This window comes from Grampus griseus (assembly GCF_964374135.1).
Source record: "Grampus griseus genome assembly, chromosome: 9".
Classification (NCBI taxonomy): domain Eukaryota; kingdom Metazoa; phylum Chordata; class Mammalia; order Artiodactyla; family Delphinidae; genus Grampus; species Grampus griseus.
This window is the reverse complement of record NC_139003.1, coordinates 45,291,636-45,312,027: the sequence shown is the minus strand read 5'-3', so window position 1 is coordinate 45,312,027 and position 20,392 is coordinate 45,291,636. Positions and strand designations below refer to the sequence as shown.

At 59.4% G+C, this 20,392-nt stretch overlaps 1 protein-coding gene across 1 annotated transcript; it reads left to right on the top strand.

The window, feature by feature from the left end:
- Nucleotides 1–5,718: 5,718 nt before the first annotated feature.
- AQP1 (aquaporin 1 (Colton blood group)) lies at nucleotides 5,719–19,424 on the top strand. The gene is made up of 4 exons (XM_082662484.1): nucleotides 5,719–6,150; nucleotides 15,949–16,113; nucleotides 16,409–16,489; nucleotides 17,382–19,424. The coding sequence occupies exons 1-4, from the start codon at nucleotides 5,761–5,763 to the stop codon at nucleotides 17,559–17,561; spliced, it is 816 nt and encodes a 271-aa protein (XP_082518610.1). The 5' UTR covers nucleotides 5,719–5,760; the 3' UTR covers nucleotides 17,562–19,424.
- Nucleotides 19,425–20,392: the final 968 nt, after the last annotated feature.

Here is a 20,392-nt window from a genome sequence, read left to right as displayed (position 1 = left end):
TTTGAGGGCTCAGGGCAGGAGAGGGTAGGGGTCGCGGAGAGTCGAGTGGAAGCTGCAGTGACAGCCAGGCCAGGGGAGAGGGGAGCGCCCTGCGTGTGGCCAGGGTGAGGAAAGGCTCCAAACCCCGGTGCCCGGTGCGCCGAGGCCGGCTGCAGGTTGAACCCCCTGTCCTGCCTGTCTCCCCTCAAGGGTGTGTTAGAGGCTTGGGACAGATGCCACCACTAGCATTTTCTGGAAATGAGAGAGGCCCCCCTCCTCTCCTGCAGGGCAGGGCTGGGGAAAACGTGAGCTCACTCCTTCTTAGAGGGCCTCCTCCAGTCCCAGCAGAGTTGGGGGTGGGGCAGGGGCAGCCGTGTGTCCTCAAGGTGCCCTCATTCAGGCCTAGGAGCCCAGCCTGACTCTCCTAGCCAGGCCGGGGGCAGCTTTCCCACCTGCCTCTCAGGCTCATCCTCTGTGGCATCAAGTGGAGGCTATCGCTGGGGAGTTGCTAAAACATCAAGATAGAAAATCCCGCTTGCCAGAAATAGGGTTGACACTGTCCCACCCTGCCGGCCTCCCCACCAAGCCTTGCTATTATTGCTCAGGGCAGGCGGGGGGCGGGGTGGGGCAGGGCAGTGTGAGGAGAAATGAATGGGAGGCAGTAGTTTAGAAAATTACTAAATTGTTCCGCCTCTGGTGAATCACTGGTGGCCCGCTAAATCCTGTTTTGATTTAAGGGGGATCGTGTGACGCCTAAATGGCCAGGAGTTAGCTGTCAGACAGGGAGGAATTCACATGCTCTAAGAGGCGGGTACCTTGTCTCCAGGGGGAGTTGGACAGTCAGACAGCAGATGGTTCCTAGATCATCCCGCCTGTGCCCAGCCCTGCACTCAGCTCTGCTGCGGGCACGGTGGATGGGGAAGGAGAAGACCCAGGCCCTCGGGCCCACCCTCAGCCCCTGGGGTCGGGGGGGGAACAGCCCAGGCTGGGGTGAGCTCACTGCTGTGGTGTGGGTTCTGCCGTGGAGGAGGGGTCAGAGGAGGCTGGTGCAGCGGGGAAGAAGGAAGAGTGTGCGTGCAAACAACTGGGCACAGTGAGCATGGTGGCACGGGAGCCCGGGCCCTCGTCTGGGACTGGGAAGGGGTGGTGAGAAGTGTGCCCCAGGGTGGTGAGTGGAGAGCCTTGAGGACACGGCCAAGGAGTTGGAGTCTCCGTTTTGGTCTCTGTGCTCTGGGCCTGGGTCCCGCCTCTGCTCCCCCTTGGTGGGGAATGGCCACACCTCCCAGGAACAGTGACTTCACTCTGGTGCTAAGTCCTCGCTTCTGGTGCAGGCCTCCCGGGCAGCGGGGGCAGACAGGCCCCATCCGGGCAGCCTAGATCAAGGTCAGGGTGGGATGGTAGCCAGTGCCCTGTTGAGGGGCAGAGCTGGGAGGACCAGAGGGTTTCTCCAGGAGCGGGTGTTCATTGGTTCTTCGCCACCCTCTCCAAGACCTGCAGGGACCTTGGCCTGTATTGCCACCCTCCACCAGTGCTCTCGGCCATGATTCAGAGAAGTCTGATAGAGGGACTTGGGGAAATTCAAGCTGCTGGTGGTCATGTCCAGTCAGCTGTCGGTGTCTCCTCCTACCTCAAACTCCATCTTCCCGGTGGGCCTCCTGGGGGGAATGAAGTCATTGTTCCCCACAACTCAGACTGTGGGTGGGAAACCCCTGGCGGCCCAGAAGGGAGGGTCCATCCCCTCGGTCCCGCTTCCCTGTGCTGCACGGAAGCTTCTGGCCAAGAGAGTGACAGCTGCGGCCACACCCATGGGCGTCCTCTCCCCACTTAGCCGGGGGGGCCGGATCCTTGGCCAGCATGTGAGGCTCTGTGCGTCCACCTCTGGACAAGGCTGAGCCTCTCCCGCTGGATCCGGGTGGGGACCGGAACCAAACGGCCCTGGAACAGCCGGCTCTGACTGGAATGCGGGTCTTGTAGGCAAGGCAGGAATATGGCACGCCTGGCAAAGCGTTCGCTGAGACCTTGGCTCTGGCAGGGCCAGATGGTGCCCAGGCCCAGTGGCCTCCAGCCCCGCCTCAGGAGCTGGGGAGGGGGGCAGCCCCCCTTCTTTAGCCTGGCTCAAGCCTGTGGGTTCTGGAGGCTGGGCCCACGCTGCTGCCCGTGGGAGGGCCGCAGAGCCTGCTGAATCAGGTCACACTGGAGGGGGAGCTGGGTGGGTGTGGTCCCCTCCACAGGACCCAAGCTCCCCTGCCAGCGGCTGGCAGGAACACAGGGGCGGCTCTGGCCTCTCCTAGCTGCTCCGATGCTCCCTGCCCCACACCGATTACGCGGACACGGTGAAGATGGTTCTGTCACTCCCACCCCTCACTCATCCTAGTGCCTCTGGGGCCAGCTTCCCCTGCCCTTGTCTTTGTTCCTGGCCCAGCAGAGCTGGGGTTTCCATCTGGTACCCGGGTCCATCAGGGCCCTTCCTGATAGGCGAGCAGAGAACCAGACTGGGGTTCCTGAGTTCCCCAGCTCTGCCATTCCTTGGCAAACTGCTTACCCTCCGAGCCTCCCAGGGTTGTGGTGAGGATGAACCCTAAGACAAAGGCTGTTTCCTTCCTTCTTTCCCTGGTTGGCCTGGGTTTGTGGCCGACCAGGGAGGAGGTGGAAGGGTTTGGGGCCTTTTTGGGTCTGGGGCTCCCCTTTCCCCATTGAAATGGCCACAGAGGCCCTTTTCCATTATGGGAGATGGTGGCTGAATGAGGTGGGCATTATTCTGGAGGTGCCTGCGTTCTGATGGTGCCTCCTGGTGACGGCCGTTCCTTCATGCAAAGGAACGTAGCTATAATGGTGGCATTTAAGGCAGATGCCATGCTGACCTGGGAGAGGGGGCAGGAAATGCAGGGGTTTCGGGGACTGTTGCCCTGAGGACCCTCGTATCATCCTGAGATTAGTGGGTGCCTAATTTGCCTGGGCAAAAGTGCTTTGTCAAAACCCCTGTGTCCCCCGTCTCCTGCCCCACTCCAGACAGACATGGCCATCCAGCAAGTACACGCTCACACACGCGTGCCCCCCACAGTAATACACTCAGCCACTCACACAGAGCCTGCAGGCTCATGTGCTAGAAGGAGCACTTCAGGAGCACAAGGAGCTGGGCCGCCTCGTTCGTAGCTGTCCCCCAGTGCCCAGAAGAGTGTTTGGCCGTGACACGGGCTAAGTAATTATTCGTTGGATGAAACAGTACTTCCCAGGTGACTCTCACCCTCATGCACAGTAGCACGTGATGTGTCCTCTGCTGCCTGGGTCCTGACCTGGCCCGTGGACACTGTCACAGAGCCTGGACACGCACAGGCCCACGCAGGCTCCGATTCGTGTCTCTGGGGTGCTGTATCCCAGCACCGGCCCGAGTCTAGTGGCCCCTCTGGGACCAGCTCTCCCCCTGCTGCCTTCCTCCGGCCTTCCTGGCTGGGTCCCAGCACCTACCACCGTCAGAACTAGTCCCTGCACTGAGCAGAGGGTGTATGTTCCTCGGTGGACAGGGAGCCTCTGGCCTGAAGGGAATGGTCCTGCTCCGGAAGACCCTGCTCTGAGGTGCACCCCAGCCTTGCCCTCCGAGACCGGTCTGAGGGGAAACAAGGCCATCCAGCAAAGCCTCAGAGTGAGGGAATCCCAGCCACGCGGCGGAAGCTCTGGTCGGAGGCTCGGAACTGACCAGAGAACCCTTCATCACGGGGCGTGGTGGCCACCAGGCCGTGGGGCCAGGGGCGTGAGGAGCCTCCTGGGGCATGGAGAACTGAGCCAGGCCTGCCCAGAGCGAAAGATGCAGAAGAGGCTCCAGGAAGTGTCCTAGTGGGGCCGGCTCCCTCCCTTGGACGGTTAAATAAGGCACCGATTACCTCTGGGCACTGGGCTCTCTGGGCAGGCAGGGCCCGCTAGCCACCATGCTAGCTCCCTGCCTCACATCCACCCTGTCCTGTACTCGCAGACACTTAGGTGGACACATCTCCCCCACCCCTAACCCGGTGGGCCTCCTGCCCCCGGCAAACACCAGGCTGATCTCTGGGGGCTCATCGCCAGGGTGAGGGCAGCCCTGGTGCGCTGCAGCCAGGCAGGACGGAGGTCACTGAGGTCTAGCGTCATCTTCTGCAGATGGTCCCTGGACGCACACACAGCTCAGAGAAGTCCTTCCCCTCCCTGGGCCTCATCTTCCCACCTGTAAAATGGGGAGAAGCCAGCATTCTGGTGTAGGGCTACGGTAAGGCAGGCAGGGGAGGGAGGAGAGGGCCAGGGAGGCCCCTCCCTCCTGGGCCCAACCTCGCCCAGGACCCCACCTGGCTCCTCTTCTCACAGAATAATGTGCATCAGGCTGGTGGCCTGGGGCTCCTGACCGGGCTCCTGGCCCAGGAGTCCAGTTTCTTGCTGAGCTCATGGGCTGTCGCTGGGCCTCTGGCAGCGGGATGCACGGGGCACAGGTGGGGCTGCAGGGCGGGGTGGCGGACTGCAGAGCACCCCTTCCCCTCCCCCTGCTCGGGGTGTCGTCTGCCCCCCTGCCCCCCACCTCCGCTCTGCTCACTCATCTTTCTCTTTTGGATCCTTGCCTCTGGGTCCAGTCCTGTATCCCCTGCGCTCTCTCTCTGTCTCTCTTCCTCGGCCCTGACCCGTCTCCCTGTCTCTGTCTGGGGATCTATCCCTTTCACTTCCACTTTTGCTGATTCGACTTCTCTCTATCCTTCCTTCTCTCTCTGTCTCTCTTCCTCTCTCTCTCTCTGTCTCCTTTTCTTCTTCCTTTCCCGTCCGTGTCCCTCTGCCTCTCCCTTTCGTGCTCCCTCCTTTTCTCCCCGCTCTCTCCCTCCCAGGCTTTCCAGTCTCCAGGTTAGGCTCTGCCATTCCTTCCGTCTCCCCCGTGTTCTGCCAGCTTGACTGTCTTTGAGAGGAAAGTCCTCACCTGCCCTCATCTTCCCACACTTGCCCTGAAATCATTTGCTCAAATTGCTTCAGAAGCTAGAGGGCTCCCAGCATGGGGGCCTCTCAAATTCTTACTGATCTCAGGCCTGCCCTTGACCACAGAGTGGAGAGTGGTCCACGGACAAGCTCTCTGCACCCTCTGATGCCTCTGTGTCCCCATTAACTTTGGCCTGGCCGGTGGGGCTGGGAGCTCTGGGCCATTCCTACAGTGACATCCCGTGGCCAGGTCTGGGCCAGGGTTGAGAGGCCCAGACTGCCCCTGGGGACCCTGGACCTGCGGACTCCAGACTAATGTCACTGTGAGGCGGGATGGGGATGCCAGGCCAGCAGGGTCATGGTGCCCGCCTCCAGGAGGGCAATGTCTACCTGCTGAACCCAGCTGCTCACCCCGCCCCACGCATCCCGAGCGTCTGGACTTGTCCTCGGGCACCCCCTGAGCTTTGCACACAGGGCGGGGACACCTGGATTTCTCTGGCCCTCTGAGGGGGGCCTACTTGGAGGAATTTCTCAAAGCCTATTAGAGCAGTGGCTGCCTCCTGCCTGCCTCCCCGGGCTGGGCAGGGCTGAGGGCGGAGGAAAAGAGGGAGGGAGGGGAGAGAGGAGGAAGGGAAAAGAAGTTGGCAGGCTGACAGCAGAGCTGTGCCTGCATCCATCGCTGAGAGGAGGCCCATGCGGTGTGGGGCGGGCCACGAGCAAGGAGAGGCCTTCCTCCCTTTGTGCTCCCCCCTTCTCCTCCCGCCAGGGTCCTATAAATAGGCCCAGCCCGGGCTGTGGCTCAGCTCTCGGAGGGAGGCGAGCACCAGGCAGCGGTCTCCAGCCAAGCCCCCTGCCAGCATGGCCAGCGAGTTCAAGAAGAAGCTCTTTTGGAGGGCGGTGGTGGCCGAGTTCCTGGCCATGACCCTCTTCATCTTCATCAGCATCGGTTCCGCCCTGGGCTTCCAGTACCCGATAAAGAGCAACCAGACGACAGGTGCCGTCCAGGATAATGTGAAGGTGTCACTGGCCTTTGGGCTGAGCATTGCCACGCTGGCCCAGAGCGTGGGCCACATCAGCGGCGCCCACCTCAACCCGGCTGTCACGCTGGGGATCCTGCTTAGCTGCCAGATGAGCGTCCTCCGGGCTGTCATGTATATCATGGCCCAGTGCGTGGGGGCCATCGTCGCCACTGCCATCCTCTCGGGCATTACCTCCTCCCTGCCCAACAACTCGCTTGGCCTCAATGCGGTGAGTGGGGTGGCCCCAGGCTCTGGGGCCTCAGTGCTGAGGCGGCGCTGGTCTCATCCTCCGCCCATTGTGCAGATGGGGACACCGAGGAACAGAGAGGACAAGAGGTTGCTGGAGGTCACGCAGAGTTGGGACTGGAACTCAGCTACGCCTGCAGTCCAGAGCCTGTTTCCTGCCGGGCACTGTGGGGAGCTGAGACCCAGCATGATGGTCTTGCCAATGTCCCCTGCGGGCCTCAATTGTGGGGAATAAGCACAGGCGGCAGCTAACAGCTGGGCCAGCAATTCCTCGTCCCTGGGCTGTGGTTTCTCGTACCACCACTCCGCAGCCCTGGCTGTGCAGCAGCTCTCTCCCTGTGCAGCCTGGACCCTGGGGACACTCTGCCCGCTGTCCCCAGCCTCCCTGCACCACCTGCCCGGCATGTCCTGCAGCTGGTCACACAGTCCTGTGTGAGCAGGGCTCTCCTGGAGGGGGGGTCAGTCAAGCTTCCAGGCAGCCGCCCAGGTCCCCCAAACAAGCTGCCTTCAACGATAAAGCTTCCCTTGCTCTTCTGGGCCCGGGAATGAGACAAAGATGGGGGGTGAAAACACTTGCTGGAAAGCTTTCAGCTTTCCTGGATTACAGCAAGGCGGTGGCGGAGGGGGGGAGCCGGAGCGGGGACATCTTGCCTCCTGTCTGGGTCCACTCTCTGTCACCAGACACAGAGAGGTGTGGCGCGTGTATGTGTGTCTGTGAACGGTGTGCGCACGTGGGTGCCAGCATGGGTCTCCAAGTCTGTGGAAGCTCCACTGCTTCTGCAAGTGTGTCTGTGAGTGCGTTAGTGCTGCTGTGTGAGCGTCCCAGGGGGTGTGTGCGTCTCTGCGTGCGCCCATCGCTGGCGGCCTGAATGGGGCCTGGCCTGGGGGCGCCCATGAGAAGCAGACTGGGTGGGAGCTGCGGAAAAGAATTTCTCCCGGGCCGCTTAGCACAGCTAATTGGTTGTTGGCGGCCGCTGCCTGCTGTCGTGGACCTGGGCTTTTCCAGACCCTCAGCCAACTGCACACTCAGACCTGGCTTGGGCCACAGCAGGGGGAAATGTGGCCTGAGGGGCTGAGTCAGGCTTGGAGGAGGTCTCAGAGCACCCGAGGGGGTGTTTCCACAGGGAGGGAGAGAGGCAAAGGAGCAGAGAGGAGGAATCAAATCAGGTCGAGACTGGCGGGGCCTGGGCCGGACAGGCCGGCGTGGGAGAGTAAGGGAGCCGGCCAGGGCTCTGCAGAGAGAGCCGTGGGTGATTAGAGAAGCAGCCGCCCTCTCGCTTCCCAGCCAAAGTTCAGATCCTGGTGCTGCAGCGGGGGGAGGCTTGGCGAGGTCTGTGCAGAGGGCAGCTGGCACGACCCTGCCAAGGAGGGATTAGCACTTCTTGTGTCACAGTGACACCTCACCGAGCCTAGGACTGACGGTTAGCCCTGCGGCCTGGAGTTTAGACTTTAGTCGGGGAAGCTGTGGGCACGGTGGATGTGAGGCCCTCCAGGCCTGTCTCTCCAGTGGGGGCAGAGCCGGGTGACTTCGGGGAGTGCGCACTGGGTAGGGTGGCTCACCTTGGGGCTCAGCTGGGCACAATGGGGGTTGGGAATGGGTCCTCCTAGGGGAGGAGATGAGTCTCCCCAGGCCTTCTGGCCCCCTCTTGACCTTCCCTCTCAAGGGACAGGCGGGACAGGCATCTGCTGGCCGACTTCGCTCTCTCACATGGGCATCCCGGGCAGACTTGAGGAGGGCAAGCACCTACCTCTGTGCCACCTTGATCTGGCCACACCCTGCTTTAGTGTCCCTTTCCCTCTCAAGGCTCCATTTTCCAAAGTCACCCCAATACCTGAGCTGGATGGGTTGCAGAAGGGGGAGAAAAAGGGGCCCAGGCCTGGGCGGGGAAGCAGGCAAGTTGGGTTCAAGGCCTGGCTACTGCTAACTTGTTGAGTTTTCTTGGAGTTGAGAACCCTGAGGCTAGGTCTCTTGATATCTCTTGGCCACACCCATAGTACGAACAAGCTTACTTTGTGGACTTGAGTTTATCACTCTTCCCAGGAGGGTCTGGCTAACAGGAGCCCAAGAGGGGCCGTGCTGAACCTAAGGGCACTGAGGGCTGTGGCAGGGGCCCGGGGACCCCCATGGAAGTTTGGGGTCCAGAAACACAAGTCCTGGGCTGAAGAACAGGAAAAGGGTCCAGAGCACTGAACCTGGGATCTGAAGAGACCTGGGAGGTGGCCTCAATGCTTCAAGAGGGGCAGAGACCAGCCTACACAGGTGACACACTCTTTCCTCCAGGCTCTGGGGGAGGCTCCCGCAGCCCCTTGAGTCCTGAGCCCCGCCCCAGCCCAAACCCATGGTTGGCATGGAGATTTCCAAGGAAAATAGGGAAAGAAGTGACAGGAAGTGGTTGGAATGAGTCAGGGGGTATCCCCCGGGGACATGTTGGGGACAACTTTCTCCTCACTGAGTCAGGGCTCAGGATATGCCCCAGAGGGACCATGGACCTCTGTCCAGCCTGGCGCATCCTGGCTAGTTCTCAGAGCCAAACCCTGATTTTGTTCCTAGAGTGAGAGGCTCAGAGGCAGGGTTGGTGCCGGGTCTGCCCTGCCCTAGCTCAGCTGCTAATACCCTGTGTGACTTCATGCAAGCAACCTTGTCTGTGTGGCCCCAGCTCCCATCTGTGGAAAGGGGAGATCGCAAGGTATGGCTGGGCTCTGAGAAGTCGAAGATGCTCCTGCACCTTGGAATCTGGACCATTCGCCAGCTCTTTTCACTCTTCCCCTCTCTGGCTTGCTCACCCTATAAACGTGACTGTCACTGCTGCAGACTGAATGCAGGGCTGAGTCAGCCCAATCCCTGCCCTGGGAAGCCCATGGTCCTGTGCAAGATAAGCCCGGTGCACATCTGTCCATGATAGGGGGCAGGAGGCCAGTGCGATAAGAGGTATCAGGGCACCTGGGAACTTCTGACTTTGAGCTGTGGTGAGGGCCAGGAGGGCTTCAGGGAGGAGGTGCCCTGAGAGCCTGAATGTGAAGACTCTGGGCTGGGGGGAAGGGGCTTCTAGGTAGAGGAGGTCATGTCCTGAGGGTCGTGGGGTGTGGCTGATGGGGGGTCATGGTGGAAGGCTGGGGCTCTGGAGAGAGGTGAGGGCTCAGGGTTCAGGCCAGTGTCTACCTGTGTCCAAGAGGGGACTGGATGCCACTCCATCCAGAGCCTCTGATTTCAGCTTCTTCGGGGGCTCAGGCAGAGCGCACACTTTCCTCATTTGGGGGTCTTTTCTCAGCCCCATTGATTCTGGGCCTGACTGCCTGGGGACTGTTTCTACGTGCTGCATCCAGGGCCTGCCTTTAGCCCCAAACTTCCCACTTCCTCAGTGTCCTGGGCCTCAGTTTCCCCAGCCACAGAATGAGAGCACGCCCCTCTCCCTAACCCCCCCTTCCCCACGCCACTGGTTCTTCCAGAGTTGAGGGCCCTCGGCCTCCCCCAGAGCTGGGGGTGGGGGCTGGGGGAAAGGGAAGCCAGTTTTCCGACGGCCCTGCCCAGGGAGGGGGCTGGGGGCTGGGTGGTGATGCCACTGATGGGACATATAATTACTGTCTCCAGCCAGAACCAGATGAGGGGGAGGGCACAGAGCGAGGCAGGAGCTTTGCGGTGGAGACTTCCCTTACCATGGAAAATTCTTAGGCTCTTTCCCCCCGAGAGCCCTCGGAGCAGCCCTGCCCGCCCCATGTTGCCCACGCTGACGCCTGGCCCTAGCCAGGGCTCGCTGTGGGAATCCTCATGTGAAGGAGCTACGTTCTGAGAGGGGACATGGCCCGCCGGGGTCCCTCGGTCTAAGGGGACTTGCCTTGACTCCCCCGTCCCCCGGTCACAGCCTCCCCTCACATCTGGAGCCTTTAGCTCACTGCAGGACAATCCCATGCTGTCTCCCCCCAACCTGATCTCAGGCCCAAGTAGTGGTGCCCACTTTCTCTAGGGCCCCGCCCAGCAGGGGTGCCTTTACTCTTACCCATCAGGGCTTTCCCCAGGCAGGTCAGACACGCCCCCCGCCTCGCCTTGAAGACTGGCTTGGGCAAACTTTCCTGGGGGCACAGGGAGCCCTTGGTGCTTGCTGGCAGAGGCCCCCTGGGGGGCCATGGTCCTTGCCCTCTGGAAGCACCGACGGGTCTGGGGTCTCCTGAATGGGCGTGGGTTGAGCCCACATACCTGCAGGTAGGGGCAAGGAAACGTTGTCCTGGCCAGGGTCCCCTCAGCCAGAGCCTCTCTCTGGGGTCCAGAGGGGCTCCTTACCCACGGCGGTGCCCAGGGGGTGAGTGAGGGGCTGTCTTTACACAACCAAGGAGCTACAGTCCAGCGGGCAAACACACCCTGAGGCTGGAAAACCTCAACTCAAAAGAGGGTAGAAAAGGCTGGGAAATGCCCATTCCAATGAGCACTTCCTTTCGGTGCCTGAAATCCCACCATCAGGACAACCAGAGGCAGGTGTCTGCTCAGCGTAAAGAAAGACGCTTTTTTAAAAAAACTGGGGAAGGGCAGCCTCCAAGTCAGTAAGCTCCCTGTCATCAGGGCTATGCAAGCAGGGTCTGTCAGGCAGCCGGCTGCTCTGGGGTGTGTGTCTGTGGAGGGCACCGGGCGGTTACAGGTGGTTGGGAGGTCCTATAACAGGCTCCACGCCATATGGAGACCAGCGGTTCAGATGGCCTTGTGGGAATCCTGCACTCAGGATCCTGGCCCGGAGGGTGACCGCAGGTCTTGGGGGCCAGGGTCCCACGTCAGGTGGGGAGGAATCCCGGACAAGGTCTGGGGCTAGAATCTGGGCTGAGGCCTCTATTTTACAGGTAAGGAAACCGTGGCCCACGGAGACATGGAGACGTGCCTAGGTTGCACAACAGATGATGGCAGGCAGGACCCCCGGCCTCCTGCCTCCAGCCCTCGATTATCTCTGCTGCTCCAAACTGCACACATTTACGCTGCACCCGTACACGCACGTGCACTCACACACGCAATGGTACATGGCACACGGGCACACACACGTGGGCGTGAAGCACACTCTCAAGCCTGGGTGGTCCCCCTCAGGCCCTGGGACCCTAGGAGGGTACGGGGAGGGTGGTGCTCAGTGGAACCTCTTCCTTTCCCGGGCAGGAGGGCAGGGCTGCCCTGAAGTGAGGAAGGGAAGGAGGAAGCCATTGCTTTGTGTATTGTTTCTTGTCGGGAAGATGAAATGGCTTCTGGGAGCAGAGAGCACTTTGAGACCTGCCTCTCTTTTACTCAAGGGGGCTTCCTTCCCTCCTCCTCCATCCCCAGCCAGTAGTGGCACTTGTGTGTGGGAGTGCAACACACAGGGACAGGGTGACACACTCAGAAGTGCGTCAGACACACAAGATGAACATCTAGAGAGAGCCCTGCCCCAGCCTCCGCAAAGCCCCCTCCGTAAGAGATGGTACCCTGCGTGATAAGGATTTTCAGAGACAGTTAAGATGCATCTGGCCAGTACGTGATTAGTGTGTCTGAATGTCCCACGTGGGCGGGCTGAAAAAGAGGGTATATTCTCAAATATGGAGGTGCAGGGCTTACGCATTTTCCTTAAATCCAGCTTGTTAATCGTGTGGTTCAAATCTTCCCTGTTCCTGCTGTTTATATATTTTGACTCTTCGTTCCATCAGTTTCTAAGAGAGGGTTGTTAAACCCTTTCACTCTGATAGTGGACTGATCATTTTCTTCTTGTAATTCTGTCCATTTTTGTGTCAGATATTTTTAGCTTGTATTGTTTAGTGCGTACAGGTTGAGAACTTTTGTAACTCTTGGATAGACTTTTTGTTTACTTATTGTCTAATAAACCTCTTAATGAAAGGTTTAATGAAAAAGAAAAGGAAAGAGTCGCACCTGGACACATGTGGTCCCCCACAGATACCAATCTACAAAGACACACAGAGGCACCAAAGCCGTGGGTCCTCAGAGGCACACGCATGCCGGAACAGTCACGGAGGGGTGACGTCGGGGGGCTCACCGAGGCCCCCCTCACTGGGAATGCTGAGTGCTAGAGGCAGTGGGTGTGGGGGGCAGGCCTCAATGTCTTCCCTCCCCTGTTCTTTGAGAGTGGATGCCCAGAGCCACAGCCGGACCTGGCCCTGGGACCTGCTGTTCCCCAAGGGCGGGACGCCATGGTGCCCAGGCCAAGCTGGGGCCCTGGCCCTTAGAAGCTACCTTGGTCATACTGCCCATGGGCAGTGGGGAGGGTTTGAGGCCCATTCCTGGAGAGGTCAGGCTTGTGCCAGCCTGGTGCCTGGGACACGCTGGCAGCTGCAGAGCATGTTCTGCCAGCTCCTCAGGCCAAGCTGGGAATCGTCAGAACCCTTAGCCCAACCTGTGGGTAGCCAGCACCTTGCTTGGCCTGTGAGTTTGGGTGGCACAGACCCCCGGAGCAAGGATTCTGACTTTGCTGTCTCCCTCCTGGGCCTTGGCCTCCTTGTCTGTCATCTCACAGAACCTTGAGCAGGCTGCCCTGCGAGGTCCACAGAGACCCATGACTGGCCTGTGGTCTCCCAGTTCGAAAGCGAATGAACCAGCCCTGCTGAGCTCCAGAGGGCTTCCCTGGCCGCTTCTAGAGAGGGTGGAAGTCCTAGAAAATTAGCGTCGTCTGCTACTTCTGTCACCACACAGCGAGTGTCCCCTTTGAGGTCTGGGCGGGGAGATGAGAAGGTGTCCCCATTCTGTCCCCACCGAGCTCCCAGGCCAGGGTGTCTGAGGCACCAACACAGGAGGCAGAAAGGTTACTTCTCTGCAAGATACGCAGGCTGTTCAGTGAGGGCTCAGCAGAGTGGCAGCAGAAGTGAATTCTATCCAGGGACCCGAGAAAACTTCTTGGTGCTACTGGAGTCTGAACTGGGCCTTGAGAGCGGGCTTCAGTGGGCTTGACACGAAAATGGAGAGCCTGCATCTTTCTGATGCTTTAACTGTGTGGAGATTTCTGTTTTTTATACTTGTGTTCAGAAAATTGATTGTTACCTTTTTTTTGGGGGGGGGGACCTTCATCAGTGAAATATAAGACCTGGACTGAGCAAAACTACCTGGGGATGTGCAAACATGTTTTTTTCAATAACAAGTAACCACAAGTGGGATTAGCCCTATGTAAGCAATTGTGTCAAATTTAATAGGTTGTAAACGGGAACATAGGGTCTGAATTTTTACTTGCTCTTTTCTGGACATCAACTTTCAACAGACCTTTAACTATCCCTTCCGATTTTGATTATCAGTTTTTTTTTTTTCAGATGTAAGTAACACAAGTGCTTTGGCAGTTGAAAGAGAGGAGGTCATAGACATGGAAACAATCAGGGGAATCTTCCTGCTGCTGGTGGTAGTGGTGACGGGTTTGGGGAGAGGAAGGTTACTAACCCATGTGGTTCTGGGCTGTCAGGTTCTAAGGGCTCTGGGCAGCTAGGAAAGGGTACATCCTAGGGTTCCCAGGGCAGGTGTCACTTCCTGTGGACGGGTCATGGCACCAGGCCCCCTGCCCTGCTCACTTTGTATGAAAAGTGGTACCCTTGGGCAGAGCAGGGGCTGGGATGCTCAGACCTGGTTAAGAATCGGGGCAGGAGGTGAGCTTGCCAAGACCACGTGTGTGAGGAGAGTGCGGTGGGGATGGAGAGTATGACACAGGAGCCGCTTAGAGCAATGGCTCCGTTAATCAGTGTGGAAGGGCTGGTTTCAGGACTCCTGGCAGCTAGCAATCATGCGGACCCTGGAGAGCAAAGGAGAGAGCGTGGGGAGGAACCCTGAGCTTCCTGAGTGCTCAGACACGGAGGGTAACAGCAGGTGTGAGTGTGATGGGCAGTGGTACAAGCTGCCCGGCCTCACCAGCCTCGCCTCCATGGAGCCTGTCCCGGCTCCAGGCGGGCCTCACTCCCATCTCCACAGTCCTGGGCGGCAGAGCCTCTCCCCTTCTGCCTGCTACCGCCCCCAATCCTGGGGATGAGATGAGAAAGAGCCCGAACAGAGCCACAACAACCATTCTGGTCCCTTCTGCCTCTGCAGCCCTTCTCAAATGCCCCAAGACTGTCCCCACAGCCTTAGAACCTCTGGCCTCTCTGGAGAATGGGAAGGGAAAATTAGATCTATTTTACAGATGGGGAAACTGAGGACCAGAGAGGGCAGAGACCATAGTCATGGTGTCAGCAAGTGGGAGAGCAAGGACCTGAATTCAGGGTTTCGGCCTCCACAGCCCCACGTTGGGGTGTGAAGAAAACTGGGTATTGCCCGGAGGGCTGGCTGAGCTGAGGGGCTGCAGCCCTGGGGTCGGCCAGGAAAGGCCCAGAGCTGGGGCTGCAACACAGGGGAGGGGATGTGAGTCACTTTCCCTCTGACCCAGGGCTGCAGACAAAGGCGGGAAGAGAATTGTTCCTTTGGATGGCCTCAGGGTGGGGCTGAGAAAAGCTCTGGATGGTGGTGGAGTGCCCTCCACCTAGGACTCTGCAGAATGCCCTGTGGCCTCGGAGACAGCCCCATTCCCCTACCCTCCAGATGAGACTTCAAGTTCAGTCTTATTTGGACACACCAGCCTGGGAGAAGGCAGCCTGTGCTGACGTGGCCCAGCTCCCCCGTGTGGGCATATCTGGCCCCTGGGACCCTCATGTGTGGGAAGGTGCAGGGGCTCCGTGGGGAGGGATCTCCCTGGTGCAGCTGCAGAGGGAGGGCTTGGGTGACCTCACAGCAGCTCCCATTCCCTTCTTGTTCCATGAGTCATGTTTCTAAAAGTGGCCCAGCAGCAAGTGGGAGCCAGACGGTGGTGGTGCAGCCAGCGTGGCCAAAGAGAGGGAGGGGCACTGGGCCAGGAGGGACAGGGAGGGGGCAGATAGGGAGGGCAGGGCCCAGAGGAAATGGGAGACAGACACTGGACCAGGAGAGAGACAGACAGAGGTGGGGCAGGAGACAGAGGGTGGGGATGCAAGGGACGTAGGCTCAAGGGCGAGAAGGACACAGGGAGCTGTGGCCAGCTAACTGAGGAAGACCCTCCGCATCTTTGGGAATTTGAGATGCAGCAGAGGATGGGGGGGGATGTTCAAGACTTTTGGAGTAAGAAGCAATGCCTCCAGCTGGGCCCTGCCACCCATTTTCTTCTCTTCTTTAATTGTCCCTGAATGTCCCTAACCATCTCCTCCCAGGGCTAGGGCTCACCTGTCGCCTATGGCCTTGGTACCCCCAAGGGTACCCCGGCCTGGATGTAGCTGGATGCAGAAGCCCCACCACCCAGCAACCCCAGGCCTGTCTGGAGTGCCACAGTGTTTAGGCCAAGCCCCGCCCCCCAGCAGCCCCAGGCCCCTCTGGAGTGCCACAGTGTTTAGGCCAAGCCCCGCCCCCCAGCAGCCCCAGGCCCCCCTGGAGTGCCACAGTGTTTAGGCCAAGCCCCGCCCCCCAGCAGCCCCAGGCCCCTCTGGAGTGCCACAGTGTTTAGGCCAAGCCCCGCCCCCCAGCAGCCCTAGGCCCCTCTGGAGTGCCACAGTGTTTAGGCCAAGCCCCGCCCCCCAGCAGCCCCAGGCCCCCCTGGAGTGCCACAGTGTTTAGGCCAAGCCCCGCCCCCCAGCAGCCCCAGGCCCCTCTGGAGTGCCACAGTGTTTAGGCCAAGCTGGCGCTTCCTCAACAGGTGTGGGCGGGGACAAGGCCCACTAATGGCTGTATGTGCTTGAGTGTGGCCTTGCCGGGGGCTGATGCGAAGCGCTCTGAAGGCACCGAGGGTCTGGCCCTGGGGGCCCGGGCCTGGGGGCCCTGGGACGCAGTTCTTACTGCCCCTCTCCCCTACAGCTGGCCCCTGGCGTGAACTCGGGCCAGGGGCTGGGCATCGAGATCATAGGAACCCTGCAGCTGGTGCTATGCGTGCTGGCCACCACGGACCGGAGGCGCCGGGACCTCGGGGGCTCGGCCCCGCTCGCCATCGGCCTCTCTGTGGCCCTGGGGCACCTGCTGGCCGTGAGTGGGGGACCTTCCCAGGTGGCGGTGGAGGTGGGGAGGGCGGAGCCAGGCTGTTGTGGTGTCCTGTCAGGACAGTGGGTGGGACTCCGACAGGGCTCATGCTGTGGGGTGGGGGGACCGCCTACCTGGGAGAGGAAAGTGCAGGGACCTCCTGACCATCTTTCTGGGTCAGAATGTCACTTGTCTGTTTCCTCTCCGGTCCTCTCTCTCCATGTCACCCTCTCTCTCCCTCTCCCTCTGTCTCTGTTTCTGTATCTCCTCCCCTGTTGCCCCTGCCCCTTCCTCCTCACAGATCGACTACACAGGCTGCAGTATTAACCCCGCCCGGTCCTTCGGCTCCGCGGTGATCACACACAACTTCCAGGACCACTGGGTAAGGGGTCGCAGGGCGATCCCGTGGAGGCGGGTGGGAGGTTCTGGTGCCTTATGGAAGACCCGCCCCCCATCCTGTGACATTAGCTCCCATCACAGAGGCTCTGGGAGATGGCCAGGGCGGAGGAAATAGGGCAGCTGAGACCTGAGATAAAAGGGCCAGGGGGCTCACGCCTCAGGCGGCGTAGGCCAGCCTCCTGTCCCAGCTCAGACCTGCCCCATGTCATCCCAGTGCCTCCTGGTGCCTGTGTTTCCTGAGCTGGGAGGTGCGGGTGTGGGAGTGCCTGCTTCCCGCCCAGGACAAAGGTCTCGGCACCTGTAAGCTGAGCACGACACAGAGTCAGTGCCCGAGGGATTTAGCTGTTCTCACTGTTGCTGTTTCTTTTCTAGGCCACTTTTTTTTTGTGTGTGTGGTATGCGGGCCTCTCACTGTTGTGGTCTCTCCCGTTGCGGAGCACAGGCTCCGGACGCGCAGGCCCAGAGGCCATGGCTCACGGGCCCAGCTGCTCCGCAGCATGTGGGATCTTCCCGGACCGGGGCACAAATCCGTGTCCCCTGCATCAGCCACCAGGGAAGCCCTCCAGGCCACTTTTGATCAAACCAGACTATCTCTGGGGCCTTTTCAAAGCTGGGGAGGGTGGGGCAGTGGCCACCCTCAAGAAGGGGCTGGTCTGACCATGCCAGGCATGCTGAGCTGGGTCGCACCGAGGCAGGGAGACATCCACTACTAGAGTTCTGCCTTGGGCCAGTCATTGGGGGCACAGGAATGGGGATGCTGGGGTTCAGGCACGGGTGGGAGGGAAGCCAGGCGGTGGCGTGGTGGAGCAGGGGTCTCAGGGTAAGCAGTTCCCATCAGACGCCCTCTAAGCACGTCTGCTCTGTTCCTGCTCTAGATTTTCTGGGTGGGGCCGTTCATCGGAGGAGCCCTGGCCGTGCTCATCTACGACTTCATCCTGGCCCCGCGGAGCAGCGACCTCACAGACCGCGTGAAGGTGTGGACCAGCGGTCAGGTGGAGGAGTACGACTTGGATGCCGACGACATCCATTCCAGGGTGGAGATGAAGCCCAAATAAGGGGGCCTGGCCCAGGCATCCGTGTGGGGGGTGGGCAGGGGCGGGTATAGGGAGGGGAGGGATGAAATCCGTATTGTAGACACTCTGACAAGCTGGCTCAGTCACTCCCCAAAGATCCGCAGGACCTGCGTAGTCAAGCCTGATTTGGGGCTGTTTCTATCACCTTCTTTCTCTTTCTCTGTTTCCTGGCCTCAGGGCTTCCTGGGGACCAAGATTTTCCAATCACCCACTCCCTTGAAGTCACAGAGGAGGTGAAAGAGAGGGACCCACCTTGCTAAGTTGTCCCCTCAGAGTGTGATGGGAGGTGTGCCAGAAAGTCCCCCCTCATCCCAGAGTTGCTCACCAACTCACCTGCTGCAGGTGCCTGGGGCTCCACTGTGATTGCTTTGTGCCTTTGGGCATGGCCCTCTTTCCTGTAAAGTGCACTTGTCCCCAAGGATGCTCTGATGGGGAAAAGATCCCAGCAGGTGCCGTGGTAGGGGCAAGTGGCAGACAAGCCTCGACCTTGCGACCTGGCTCACTTCCAGGGCCCCCCTAGATGTGCTGCATGACCTTGGGAAGGTCTCAATCTTGGGGCCCCAGTGACCCCATCTGTAAAGTTGCAGGGACAGGGAAAGCGATATGGGCCTGAGGCCCCTCTCTAGGATTCTGTAAGTGTAGACACACTGCAGGTTCTGGAAGATGTAGTCTGGACCAGCGCTGCTTCTTCCACTTGCCAAGTATATAGTTGTACCTACACATCTATGTGAACACGTGTACATAGGCATACATGTTTCAAAGCAAAGAGCAGCAGACCATCCAGCCACTGGAAGTGCCTGTTCCTGGGGGTAGCAGGTCCGATAGTGGCTCCACTGGACAGAGGCTGCTTTTGTAGAATGAAGGTCATTTAGAGGGCGAGGGAGGAACGCCCATATTCCTTCACTGAGCTGTAGTTGATCTTTTCCACCTATCACTGCATCACCCCCATCATTATTTGGTTCTTCACTTTCTCCTGCCAGTGCAGACACAGGTCACCATTATGCAGGTGTGTTTAGTCATCTGAAGCTTATCAAGTTATCTGAAGGTTATCAAGCCTGAGGACACATGACCGTGATTCAGATCAGCCCTCCAGCCCTCGGAGGCAGATGCCCTTGTTGGACACTTGAGGGTGCTTCTAAGCCCCCAGCTGATCCCAAGGGGGGAGGAAGAGCAGATTCCCCCCCTTATTCCTGAGCTCCTGTTTGGAGGCATTTGGGGCAGCTGGGTGACCTGTACAGGCTGCCCAGGTCATAGTCTTCCCTCCTCTTTTATCTGGAGGGGAGAGTTGGTCTTGACCTGAGGAAGTAGCTATGGCTGCAGCCCAAGGACAATTCAGAGCACAGTCTGTTTGGGGGCAGCTATCTACACAGTCCATTCAATTCCACCAGGGTCAGAGCAGGTCTCCCTATGTGCCTGTGGCCATGATGGTGACCAAAACTGAGAGACACAATACACAGGTATCTAGGAGCAGCAGGACGACCCATCATGATATCCGCACACTCCCTTCTCCATTTCCTAGCAAAAACTTCTAGCCCATTTAACAGATAAACTGAGGCCCAAGGACCCACAGCTAGATAATGATTTGGCCAGGCCTAACAGCCAGGACCATGTCTCTGGCTACTCCCTGGACTGTGAGACTGGTCCCTCTCAGTCCCAGCTTCTGCATTGCTGCCTGGGCAATGGCCAGGGGCCGGGAGGAGTGAGCGTTGTGCCGGAGGGGAGAGGGGCACAGACCCTTCCTGTCCTGCTCTGGCTGCTGCACACCAGAACCCTGCATCTGTCTGCTCTGCATATATATCTCTTTGGATTTGGAATTTCATTATATGTTAAGAAAATAAACAGTAATATAAGTCATCCAAGCTCTCTGGAATGAAGTTTTCCTTCTTTTGCCACCATGTTCCCACTAGGGATCTCTGGGTCTGAGAGCTTGGGCCCACTCCTAGGGACCCAGTCTGAGGGGGAACCACTGCCTGCCCTCCTGCCTCCAGGATCCCCGGTCTCAGGGAGTGGGCACAGCCCCACGCAGAACTCCATCTGAGAGACACAGGGTCTTGTCCCTAATTTTTGATTCTGATCTGTGAAAGGGATGGGGGAAAGCAGGAATGAAGTGTGACAGCCCGTGACTCCCCTCTGATCCCTAAGAACAGAGCCCAGGGAGCACCAGGGACTTCCCAGGTGACCCTCCCTCTGACCTTCCTCACATTTGTGACCCACCTACACCTGGGCTGGACACTGGGGCCCACAGGTTTGCCCGGGGAGCTCAGCCCCAGGGGTGGGTATGGAGAGAGACTTGCCCGCCAGAGTGAGGTTAGTGCCAGGCGCAGGGGAGGCTTAGCTGGCTGGGGAAGGATGACCTGCAGTAGCTAAGAGGGGAAAAGCCACTTAGTCCCTTGAGGCCTTGCGGGGCTAAGGGCTCCTCCTCTCTGAAATCATGAGCCACATTCAGTGAGGTTGTGCATTTTCCCGTGGAGGATCTGTGGCTTTTGTCAGACTCCTAAGGGGTCTCCCCAGAGCAGAAGGGAAGAGAGGTCAGAGTGGGTTGACCTCTGCCCCCAGGGTGACAGGAGGCCTGGAAAGGACCCCTCTGTCTGTCCCTGACTTTCCACCTGTCCCCCATGTAGCCCAAGGCCAGTGTGGGCTGAAAGGTTCCATCTAGGCCTGTTCAGCTTACAAAACCCCTTCCCACCCATGGCCACCCCCAGTGTTGGGGGCTCAGCAGGCATGGGCATCCTCACCTGACGGAGGGGAGTGGGTACTCAGGCACACGTCCCAGTAATAGGACAAATCTTTGCCAAGCTGACATTGGGACCCAG

Bases quoted from the DNA above. Each gene is read 5' to 3' on its own strand.
- AQP1 (XM_082662484.1), top strand. From the start codon at position 5,761: ATGGCCAGCGAGTTCAAGAAGAAGCTCTTTTGGAGGGCGGTGGTGGCC. The intron at 6,151-15,948 runs GTGAGTGGGGTG...TCTCCCCTACAG, and splicing joins ACTCGCTTGGCCTCAATGCG to CTGGCCCCTGGCGTGAACTC. The intron at 16,114-16,408 runs GTGAGTGGGGGA...TCCTCCTCACAG, and splicing joins CCCTGGGGCACCTGCTGGCC to ATCGACTACACAGGCTGCAG.